Raw genomic sequence first — 12,337 nt, 5'->3', positions numbered from 1 at the left:
TCTTTTATGCATTAGTGTGACGTGTCAGGTTATCATGAAGGGAGTTATCCTCATCTGATACATGAAGAATGTGCATAGTAGAGCTCATTCTGTTATGCATTGAATTAGTACAAGGTTGTTATACTTATATCAGTCTTATATGAATTCAAAGGCGTGAATGTTTATACTTGAAAAGCGGATATCTAGCCATTTTTAGGAAAACATATGACTAAGAGCCTTCTTGGTGCAGTAGATCGTTGAGAATGCGTGCAGGCAATGCGTCCTTATTTAGAGCGGATGGTCAAGCGAGATTAACTTTTGAAGTGAAGTCAATAGGAGGTCAACGTTGTCTATGCTTTTGACACGTGTTTGAGAGTTGGAGAGATGTAACAAATAGAATAAATTATAAAAATAAATAACTAAAAGCATAAAAGGCTTTAAGCCCAAGCCTAGCTCACAAACCCCAAAACCCATACAATGAATACTAGAGAACAAAAGCATATTGGAAACAACACTTGATTTTAGTAATTGCTAAAACAAAACAAAAAATACCCACTGGTAAACCACAAACAACTCGAGAACAAATCCATCACCAGAAGCATTGTGAATCGGTGCTTTGTTTTCGATGCTAATGTCCATAATCTTCCCAATGAGTTTTGACGTAGCCTCAAAGAGAAAAGTTGTTTGGATCAAGTGTAGACCAAACACACAAAGTCGCAAACTCGAGAAAGCAAACCTCCACTGGTTCGAGAAAAAAAAGCAGCTATCCAAGGATTAAGGCACAAGCCCGACTGTGGGGGAGTCCTGGAAGTCGCATGCCAAAGACGAAAAAAGGGGAGGGGAAGGGGGAAGTGGTAAAGATAGTGAATGGCAGTGGAAGGTGGAGGTGGAGAGACAAGAGGAAGGAGCAGTGGCAGCTATAGAGAAAGAAAAGGAAGTAATGGAGAAGGCAGCAACCGTTGCTGCTGCTGACAAGGCATGGGATAATGGTTAGGGTTTATTCATTTTTGTTCAGGGATGTAGATAGTGTGAAGGAGGGGAAAGCTTTTTGGCTTTCTTTCATTTTTATCTATACTAATATTCAACTTAGTTAAAAAATTATCAAATACTTTATCTTTTATATTTTTATATAAAAATCTACCAATAATACAATAATTAAAAGAATGGAAAACAATCAAAATAGTTTTTTTTGTTTATCTCAGTTACATTTTAATAATTTATGTTTAAAATATTACGTTTTAGTCATTTATGTTATTGTGTTGTAATATTTTAGTCACTGAGCCATTAACTGTTGTTAACGGTGTAATGGTAAGCTGATGTGGCACGCTAAATCACCATTTCAAATAAAAAATTTAGGTTAATTTATACAATTAGTCCCTATATTTTTTCATTTTGAGCAATTTAAATTTTTTTCTTTTATGTTTTTTTTAACTTTCCTCTTCTTCTTCTTTTTTTTCCCATTCTCTTCTGTTTGTCCCTCTGCTTTTCTCCCTTTTCTATTTTTTTAATGTAGTTTTTCTACGTTTTCTATTTATTAAAACTAGTCCCTATATATATATTTGAACAATTTAATTTTTTCGAGTGATAAGAGAATGGGAAAAAGTCAAAAGAACATAAAAGAAATTAATTTGCTCAAAATGGGAAAAAATATAATGACCAATTATAGAATTTAACCTAAAATTTTCGTTTGAAATGATGATTTGATATGCTACATCAGCTTACCGTACACTATTGACGATAATTAACGACTTAGTAATTAAAATATTACAATATAATAACGTAAATGATTAAAACGTAATATTTTAAATATAAACTAGGAGAGAAATAAAAAGATGTAATTTCAATTAAGTGGAGAATTATTAAGTCCCATAATCCATAAAAAGATGTAGTTCCAATTAAGGATTTGAAAAAAGCAGATCCTGAATGTCACATAGAAAAAGAGAAAAGGTTGTCAACTTGATGAAGCGAAAGCAATGTCGCATCTGATTGCATTGTGAGTGGGGTACTGAAAGAATTGCGATTTGTGTAGAAATGAGAATCTTGCTTTTTCCCTTCGTGACCCTTGATTTGATGGTTGCTATGACATATTTTTCCCCCTAAATAAAATTCTAGTGCTAGTAGTTTCTCGTTTAAAGTAAAAAATAAGAACTAATTTTCTATTTTCCAATTTATTTATGGTTGGTATGTTTCTCGTGTCCCGTGTTTCAAAAGTTTGAATGAGGGTGAGAAATATATTTGCATGTGGAGCGAATATGCATCTTAGTTTAAAATGGGAAAGAATCTTAATTCATCCGTTTTGTTTGAAGATGTTGTTATTCCATTTGGAACGTTATAATTGCTGAGCACATGAGCGAGGAAGAGAGTCAAAGTTCATATTTTGATAATTTAATAAAAGTAGCGCTGAGGATGTTTTCACCTGCAGTTTTAGAAATCTGGTCAAACGACGGGGTTTCGGTTCACATGGTTAATATCTGACACTAGAATCTGGCCTTCACATTAATGTAACATGCAAAATTTATTAGTCAACAAGTGGAATAAGTTGGTAATAACTAAATCATGAGAAAAACAAAACATATGACCATGCGTACAAGAACAAATCAGTACCACAGCAAATAATTTCCGCGACTCGAATCCACGAAGGTCACTTATTAACTATCCCTTCTAGCCCTTCATTTCTTCAATTTCTAAGTAATTTGTGAGAATTACCATTTATTTAATTGAAGCAAGAATACCGACGTAAACAATTTCTGAGGAAAGAGAAACATAAGTGCATTAAGTTGTATGAAGAGATAAATAGGAAAGTGAATGAAAAATTACAAGTACCATTTTGCAAAGTTTTATGCTGATACATCCATATATGCTCGTGACAGCATATATAATACATACGTCGGTGAATTTAATAAGCATCTTTATATCTCCTATGAGAAACACGGTTAGAGTGATAGCTGTCCTGCAAATCTGAAGCTTCTTCTTATTTCCTCTTTCTGTGTGTTTGTTTTCAAATCATATCTGAATCTATTGGTGGATTACATGCATACAGACATGGTTAAAGCTTGGTTGTCTCCAATCATAATAAGTCAATCCATTTGGCTGGAAAGATCATCGAAAAACACACGGTACAAATTGTTTTTTACCCTTTTGCAGATGCATGTTAGAGTCTATTAATAACTGGAAGAAGAAAAAACAAAACGACAAATTAAATATATCATAATTATTAGTATCATGTGGATTTGGAAGAGGCAATGTTATGAACTTGAAAAGAATATTGTGGACAAAAAGCCGTAAGTCATGCATAGGGTCAGCAAAGATACTAATTGCTTCAATCACTTGCAAACCAAAAACAATAAGCGAGGAAAAGTGCTATGGAGATGTGAAAAAGCAAAACTCAAGCAGACAAATATGTGTTGCCATCACATGAAGACTCATTGCTTGCTTTCACACTTTTTCATATATACTAAAATATTTCAATGCCTGCGATTTTGTGACCTTACATGCCTACCATTATCAGTTTGTTTTCTTTTAACTTCATCATAATATGTTATATATGTTAACCATAAGAAAGAATACTACCAAAAAATTTCTGCTACATTTTGAGAATGCATGAACCTTAAAAAATTAGATCAGCCTAAGAATGTGACAGTGAATTGATGCACCACTTGGAAATACCAATCATATGAAAAACAATGTATAATACATACATGGCATTCTTGTTTCCTTTTCCCTTTTTTGCCAGCTAGCTAGGCAGATATAACATATATAACCCTAGAAATCAACCCCACACACTGATCTATTTGTTATCATAATCTCTACCACTTACACAAAATACACTTCACACATTGAAAGTGAAATCCTAAGTTAATTATTGTACAAAGATCCTCAAATCATTTTAAAGCATTAATTTTTTTCGAAAAATTTAATATTAAATGAAATGAAATAAAAAAGGCTTTTACAAATAAATTAAATTCCATGCGTTAATGGCTATTCCGAAGTTCTTTTTAATTAGTGCCTACAAATATATATATATAAGATTTTCTTGATCGTACCCTAAAACACGTGCATTTTAATTGAATGTAAGGTAATATGCTTAATGCATATTCCTATTCTGTTATATATAATAATAGATAATAAAGTTTAAATAAAATTTAGGTTCACATCACATAATATATAAAGAGTGTAAGAAATAATTCGTCTTCACAGTGACAAATATGAACGAGGAAAGCTCGCACTGCGAACCACTCAAGCTCCATCAACTTACAATGAGTTAATAAGTATGAACGTAAATAGATTTTAGGTTCATGTACAATCAATATGTACATAGTTGCATAATCTTAAATTCATGAGTTTCAAGCTGGCACACAAGTTTACTAGACTAGTAACGATGAACAAAATAAATCAAAACATGCATCTCTAGTTCAAGCCATAAGTGAAGTAAACTAGAAATGAAAAAACGGAGCTTAAACGTGTTAAAAATCCGCTAGACTCGTTTCAGCTAAAGTTAGCTAACACTTACATCAGGAAACAACCTTTTCATCTATATATCCGCTTTACATACTTTTGCCTGTTCTAGTTTTGCGTGGAGGGTAATCATTTTAGAGAGGATGACTCCCCTGTTGGAAACGTGATGGGCCGAAAATTTACTTTTTATTACACACTCAATATATTACAATACGAAGATTACAAATATTTTCTCAATGACTAGATAGTCTAGCTGCTGCTAGATTTTAACTCACTCAAGGTTTGCTAACCTTCTCACTCTCACTCACGTTGCTTCTCTTATTTCTTTTTTCTTCTCATTTTTCTTCATTACAACACAAGTTTAAGCCTCTATTTATAGGCTGATAAAGTGACAACAAATGTGGCTATTAATCCACTTAATTTCCAGCCACAAAACATCTCAATAATGGAGCACTTTGTATGGCTAAAATTTCAGCACTTTGCATGGCACAAAATTGCTCCACGTCTCATGCTTCTAGATTATGCTTGGAGTGGGTTTGATTTCTAACACTCCCCCTCAAACCCAACTTTCATACCGAGCTTCTCTTTGAATTTGTTGAATGTCTCCACTTTCAACGGCTTTGTGAAAATATCTGCCAGTTGATCTTCTGTCCTGCAATGGACCAACTCCACGTTTTTGTTTTTCACTTGCTCTCGGATAAAATGATACTTCGTATCGATGTGCTTGCTTCGGCTGTGCGACACCGGATTCTTGGCAAGTGATATAGCGGATTTGTTGTCAACGTAGATGGTAATTGGACCTTCATTTGAAACACCTATTTCTCCCAAAATATTCTTCAACCACATTGCTTGGCATGTACAAGTTGCTGCGGCCATATACTCTGCTTCACATGTTGAGAGAGCAATTGTTTGTTGCTTCTTTGACGACCATGAAAAAACTGCGGAACTGATGTGGAATGCATATCCGGAAGTGCTTTTCCGATCATCCAAGTCTCCCCCATAATCGCTATCTGAGTAGCCAACTAATTTTGAATCTTGTGAGTGGGTATAGAATAAACCATGGTTCATCGTACCTTTGATATATCTCAAAATTCTTTTTGCGGCAATTAAGTGGTCTTGCTTCGGCTTCTCCATGAATCTGCTCACCAATCCTACTGCATATGTAATATCTGGTCGTGTGATTGTCAAATACCTTAAACTTCCAACGAGACTTTTAAACAACGTCGGATTTATCGACTCCCTTGTCGAATCAACACTTAGCTTCATCCCTGGATCAGCTGGCGTGACTACTGGCTTGCAATCCTTCATTTTGAACTTGTTCAAAATCTGCTCCGCATACTTCTTTTGAGAGACAAAAATTCCATCTTGCATTTGTTTCACCTCGACTCCAAGAAAGTATGACATCTCACCGATATCTGTCATTTCAAATTCTTTAGTCATAGCTTTCTTGAAATCATCAGACATACCTGGATTGTTTCCGGTGAAAATCATGTCATCCACATATAGGCATACGATCATGATATCTCCACATCCATTCTTCTTTGTGTACAGGGTGTGCTCGTGCGGGCTTTTGATGAATCCATTTCTTCGGAAGTACTCGTCGATCCTTGTGTTCCATGCTCTTGGGGCTTGCTTCAATCCATACAAAGCTTTCTTCAATCGGTAGACTTTGTCCTCCTTTCCTTGTATGCTATATCCAGGTGGTTGTTCTATGTAGACTTTCTCCTCCAAGTAGCCATTTAGGAATGCAGACTTGACGTCCATCTGATAGATTTTCCATTTGTATTGTGCTGCGACCGCTATGAGAAGCCTAATTGTGTCTATTCTTGCGACTGGAGCAAATATTTCATCATAGTCCACTCCTTGTCTTTGCTTGTAGCCTTTGGCGACTAGTCTTGCCTTGTATTTCTCTACTTTTCCTTCTTTGTTGGTCTTCGTCTTGTACACCCACTTGACACCAATCGGGCTATGTCCTTCTGGCAGACTTGTTAGCTCCCACGTGTCATTCCTTCTTATTGCAGCAATCTCCTCGTCCATGGCCTTCTTCCATTTATTGTCTTCAATTGCTTCTTCGTATGTCACTGGATCACATTCTGTCATTAGACAGAATAGTGAATAATCGAACTGCGTCTCTACAGGTTCCGTAGAATTGTAGATGTCGTTGAAACTCCGTGTTCTTGTGGGTGCTTCATCTGAGCTGCTGCTTCCACTGCTGCTGGTTGGTGACGAAGGGGCTGTTGTACCAGGACTTTGATCATCGCCTTGTTCTTCTTGGTTGATGACATCATTGTCGTCTTCGTTGAAAAATAATCCTTCCACTTTCTTTTCTTCTTCACTCCATCTCCAGTAATCCGCTTCATCGAACTCGACATCTCTTGAGATAATCAATTTCTTAGTAAGAGGATTATAAAGTCTGTAGGCCTTACTTCTTTTGTCATAGCCTATAAAGATACACTTCTCTCCTCTATCGTCAAGCTTTTTCCTCTGTTGCTCAGGAACGTGTGCATATGCAATGCATCCAAAAATTTTGAGGTGTCCAACTCTTGGCTTGTGATCGCTCCATGCTTCTTCTGGTGTCTTGTGTCTTACACTTTTTGTTGGATATTGATTCAACAGATAAACTGCGCATTCAACGGCTTCAGCCCAGAAAGTTCTCGGAAGGTGTTTACCTTTTATCATGCTTCTTGCCATATCCAGAATTGTCCGATTCTTCCTTTCTGCAACTCCGTTTTGTTGTGGAGTGCGTCTGCCTGTTAACTGATGAATGATTCCATGATCCTTGCAGAAACTTTCATAAAGCTTTGCAGTATACTCGCCTCCTCTATCGGATCTGAGTATCTTCAAATATCGACCACTCTGTTTTTCCACCATTGCTTTGAACTCCTTGAATTTTTCTAGGGCTTCCGATTTTGCTTTGAGAAAATAAACCCAACATTTTCTACTATAATCATCAATAAAAGTTAGGTAGTACCTGTTTCCACCGAGTGATTCAATGTCGTACGGACCAGATATGTCGGTGTGTACAATTTCCAATGGTCTTCTAGCTCTTCGAGATTTTCCTACTTCAAATTTCTGCCTATGCTGCTTTCCTTTGACACAGGCTTCACACAGTTGATCTGGATGATTAATACTTGGTAATCCATTCACCATATTTGTCTTCGACAACAGCTTCAAGCCAGAAAATCTGAGATGTCCGTACCTTAAGTGCCACAACCATGATTCATTCTTCAGATCCGTCTTCATGCATTTTACTTCTCCAGACTCGATGTCGAGGGTGAAAAGACGATTTCGCGTCATATCAACTCGAACAACTAATTCTCCACTTTTGTTCCTGATGGCGAGTGAGCGGTCTTTCATATGAACTTCATATCCTTTTTCTAGGAGTTGACCAAGACTGATCAGGTTGCTCTTCAAAGCTGGTACGTAGTAAACGTCTGAGATGTACTTCTTCTCTCCATTCCTTTGTGTTATAACAACCTTGCCCTTTCCTTTGATTTCTGCATGTGAGTTGTCTCCAAAAGTTATTTTTCCATGAACTGTTTCATCTAATTCTGTGAACAGCTCCTTTCTTCCACACATGTGGTTGCTTGCACCGTTGTCGAGATACCACACACTTCTCTTGCGATCTTCATTTTCTCCGTAAGTGAGAAAGACACTTGATTCCACTTTTTCGTTGCCTTCTTCTGCGACTGCTACATGGTTTCTTTCATCCACTTTGTGTGTTGATCTGCACTCGTAACTGAAATGTCCATACTTGTTACAGTTGTAGCATTGTACCTGAGATTTATTTTCTTGAAATCTGCCTCGGCCACGACCTCTAGATCCACGTCCACGGTTGGATGTTTGATAATCTTTATTTTCTTGATATCTCCCATATGATTGATTTCCACGTCCTCGTGATCCTCTTCCTCCTCTGTTTCCACCACGGTAGCCTCCACGGTATCCTCTGCGGTTTCCTCTTCCTTGGTTAAAGTTATTACTTGTTTCTCCGTCGTCGACGGACAACTTGCTATGCAAGGCTTGATCAAGATTTTCACTATCTTCATTTAGCTTCATCTTTTGCTCATGGGCTTGCAGAGAACCCACAAGTTCTTCGAGCGACATCTTTGACAAATCTTTTGATTCTTCGATGGCAACGACTACGTACTCGAATTTGCGTGTGAGTGACCGTAGAATTTTCTCCATCACTCTTACCTCGTCAAGAGTTTCTCCATTTCGTTTCATTTCATTTACCACCGATTTTACACGATTGGCATAGTCATCGATATTCTCGGAGCTCTTCATTTTTAACATTTCAAATTCAGCTCTAAGTGACTGAAGGCGTACCTTTTTAGCTTTTTCTACACCTTGAAATGATTTTTGCAAAATCTCCCATGCATTCTTCGCGTTCTTCACATCTGATATTTTCTCGAAGGTTGATTCATCCATACCTTGAAAGATACTATTCAAGGCCTTTTGATCCTTCTTTCGTGCTTCTCGTAACGCCTTCTTAGCGTCATTTGATAAAGCTGCTTCTGTAGCGGCATCTCCGGGCTCGATGTATCCTTTTTCAACGATCTCCCAACAATCTTGCGAACCGAGCAAAGCCTTCATTCGAATGCTCCAATTTCCATAATTTGTCTTCGTCAATTGTGGAACTTGTAGCTGAATTACGTCGCCCATATCGACTTGTTAGATGAACACCAAAGGTACTCCGAACTGGACACGAACCGGACACGAACCGAACTCCGAACCAAGCTCCGAACCGTAGCTCTGATGCCACTTGTTGGAAACGTGATGGGCCGAAAATTTACTTTTTATTACACACTCAATATATTACAATACGAAGATTACAAATATTTTCTCAATGACTAGATAGTCTAGCTGCTGCTAGATTTTAACTCACTCAAGGTTTGCTAACCTTCTCACTCTCACTCACGTTGCTTCTCTTATTTCTTTTTTCTTCTCATTTTTCTTCATTACAACACAAGTTTAAGCCTCTATTTATAGGCTGATAAAGTGACAACAAATGTGGCTATTAATCCACTTAATTTCCAGCCACAAAACATCTCAATAATGGAGCACTTTGTATGGCTAAAATTTCAGCACTTTGCATGGCACAAAATTGCTCCACGTCTCATGCTTCTAGATTATGCTTGGAGTGGGTTTGATTTCTAACATCCCCTTACGGTAATCCTTCTTTATCACTCATTAGTCCACCTTACCTAATTAGCTCACCAGAAAATGCACAACACACATATGGTATAACTTTCTAATATGGGAAAGTCAAGCACATGTTTTGACAGCCATAACTTTAGGAATCCATGGAAAACCAGAAACCCAAATCCTTCTTGCTGTAGACATGCTGACCAGGGTTACTATGAAGAGATTGATCAATGTAATGTGAGTGAAAGGCACGAGACTTTGAATAAGTTGAGAGGCAGAAGCAAGAATTAATGGACCACTTTCAACAGTGGCCACTATGAACATTATTTCGGACTCACTATCGTTTGTGGATTTTCCTGTGTGTATATTGTTAAATTTGTTTAACTATCGCGCAAGATATGTCTAGACCTTGGAGCTTTTTATCCATGGTGCTTTGAGAATGTGCTTTCATTGTCAACTGACCTCTTATAACTATAACATAATGGCAATGGAGAATAAAAAAACACTACAAAAAACTTAAGGAAATGGAAGCTCTCTTATACTAGCAAAAGATGAAGCCTAGGTGGGCAGAGCAGAAAGAGAGAAACAATTCATAGAACTAAACAACATATCGATCTGATATATAGAACGAGAGTTCTAGGACAAACCTCTCAAACAAAGGCTTCATCTCCTGCTAAAACATGCATGAATAAATAAATACTTGTCGTCTACATGTGATCATCTCTTCTGAGCTTGTTTAGCAGTGCAGTGATGAGGGCGTCTCTCTTCTCAGCTCTAGCTTCTTCTCTTATTCTCCTTTGTTCTTCCCTTTCATACCATCTCCTATCCATCAATATCCTCTCGTTCTCCAATGCTTCCATCTTCTGCCTCCATTCCATCTCCTTCAACCGCCTCTCGTGTTCTCTCGCCTCGAACGCTTCCCTCCATTGCATTTCCATCTGCATTTGTTGCCTCATGAAATCCTCTAATATCTCCTTTATATTATTACTATTATTGCCGTTCCCGCTTGTACTGCCACCAATACCTGCACCACCACTGGTTTTGCCTTGCTTCTTCTTCCTAACGCTACTCTTTTCTAACTCTTTTTCCTCCGTATCTTCTTCCTCGTCTGAAGATAGCTGCACCGCCTTCCTCTTCGACCCGGTCGCTCCTCCTTCACTTTCTGACCATAAAATACTTTGCATCCTTGCTGAGAATATGGCTTGCAACTCATTGTAAAATGGGAACTGTTGCCGCATAGCTTCTTCTTCCATCGTTTCACATCCCTGAATGAGTGTGTGTATATAAAATAGGGTTTTCAGGATGCATATTTTAGGTAAAACAAAACAGAGAAATAAATATTCCTGGATACGTAATCCGTTGCGTTTAAAAAATAAAAGGGAGTTAAATCAAAATACTGACTATTATGAGATACCTACCTTGTACCGAGTAACGAGGTTTTTCCACTTGCACTTGCACTGTTCAGTGCTTCGATTAAAACCCTTTTCCCTCATCCTGGTAGAGATAACTTCCCAAAGCAGCTTATTCCTCTTGGTCTCCATGAAACTTCGATCCAGCTCCGCTCTGATCATCAGGAATTCCTTGGTTTCCTGAATACTCCATTGAGGGAATCTATCAGCATCAACGTTAACACTGCTGGTAGGTGGTTGTTGCTGCTGCTGATGATATTGATACTGCTGCTGCTGATATTGATGATGATGGTGTTGGTGCCCTTCCATTTACAACTATCACACGCAAAGCATACAAAAGCCACACAAGATTATCGATAAGTCTTATGTTTTTGCAGCCTCCAAAAGGATGATTGATCCAAAAAAGAGAAGATTGACAGAAAGAAGAAAAGATGGAGAGAGAGAAACATGAAAGATTTATATGGAGATGGTGTGAACAAGAAATGTGAACCCTCAAGAAAGATTTTTAAAAAGAAGAATAGAAAAGAAAAAGAAAAATCCCTGAAGAAACCTAAAAATATATAAAAAGAAGAGAAAAAAGGGAAAAAAAAGATTAATAGATAGATAGATTTGCTGTAAGCTTAGGTGTCAAAAGCGAGCGTTTTTACTATTCTTTCAAATTCAAGAAAACGAAACCAAGGAAAGAAAAAGCTTTCTGTTTCTTCACATTCTCTCCCCTACCCCCAACACTCCTCTCTCCGTCTCTATCGGTCTACGCGGAATCTCTCTCTTCCTTCCCTTTATTGTTTTTTTATTTTTGAAATATAATTTATATAAATCGTTCTTTTACCATTTGTTCCCATTGCGTTCACGCGGCGTCACGCTGACGACCCTGAAAGTCTCACTGTTGATGCCCGATGCTGTGGTGGGGACTTCCTTCTCTGCTACCGCTCATACATAACTTGCACCCGAAGATTTTATTATCATCCCAGGATTTAGCCATAAAATTTAAGTGAATTTTTTTATTATATATTTTATAGTCTTTTTTGTTCGATGGAATAATATATTTTGCAACTTTGTGGCGTGGTCTATTCGCTTTTGGACCCGTCCGAACAAGTGAAGGACCCAACGATGGGATTTGCTTTCCCAGAACGTACGTGGAGGAGGCGGTAACGCTTTTTTTTTCTTCTTCTTCTTCTTTTATTTAATAATTTTTGCATGGAATTCCGAAAATCTAAAGGTTGAAAAAAATGTATACAACTTCCATTTTACTGTGCTAATTTTTTGGTTTAACTTTTAAGCCGTTCATAATTAATTATTTTTTGGCTTTTGAATGATCATGATCTTATACGCGTTATTCTTTCATGTCC

General features: G+C 37.4%; 1 protein-coding gene across 2 annotated transcripts; it reads right to left on the bottom strand.

The window, feature by feature from the left end:
- Positions 1-2,560: 2,560 nt before the first annotated feature.
- LOC107890956 (trihelix transcription factor GT-3b) lies at positions 2,561-11,700 on the bottom strand. 2 transcript variants are annotated; one of them, XR_005918228.1, is made up of 3 exons: positions 10,998-11,700; positions 10,227-10,844; positions 2,561-3,147 (listed from the first exon to the last, which is right to left on the bottom strand). XR_005918228.1 is itself a non-coding variant. In XM_016815563.2 (2 exons), exons 1-2 carry the CDS (start codon positions 11,295-11,297, stop codon positions 10,287-10,289), a joined length of 858 nt encoding a protein of 285 aa, XP_016671052.2. In that variant the 5' UTR covers positions 11,298-11,700; the 3' UTR covers positions 10,175-10,286. The 2 variants fall into 2 exon arrangements, 1 of the variants encoding a protein (XP_016671052.2); XM_016815563.2 differs by lacking the exon at positions 2,561-3,147 and having other exon boundaries at positions 10,175-10,844.
- Between the last annotated feature and the right edge of the window lie 637 nt (positions 11,701-12,337).

This window comes from Gossypium hirsutum, chromosome D09 (genome assembly GCF_007990345.1).
Source record: "Gossypium hirsutum isolate 1008001.06 chromosome D09, Gossypium_hirsutum_v2.1, whole genome shotgun sequence".
NCBI classification, from domain to species: domain Eukaryota; kingdom Viridiplantae; phylum Streptophyta; class Magnoliopsida; order Malvales; family Malvaceae; genus Gossypium; species Gossypium hirsutum.
The sequence above is the reverse complement of the archived record's forward strand: the minus strand, read 5'-3'. Positions and strand labels throughout refer to the sequence as shown.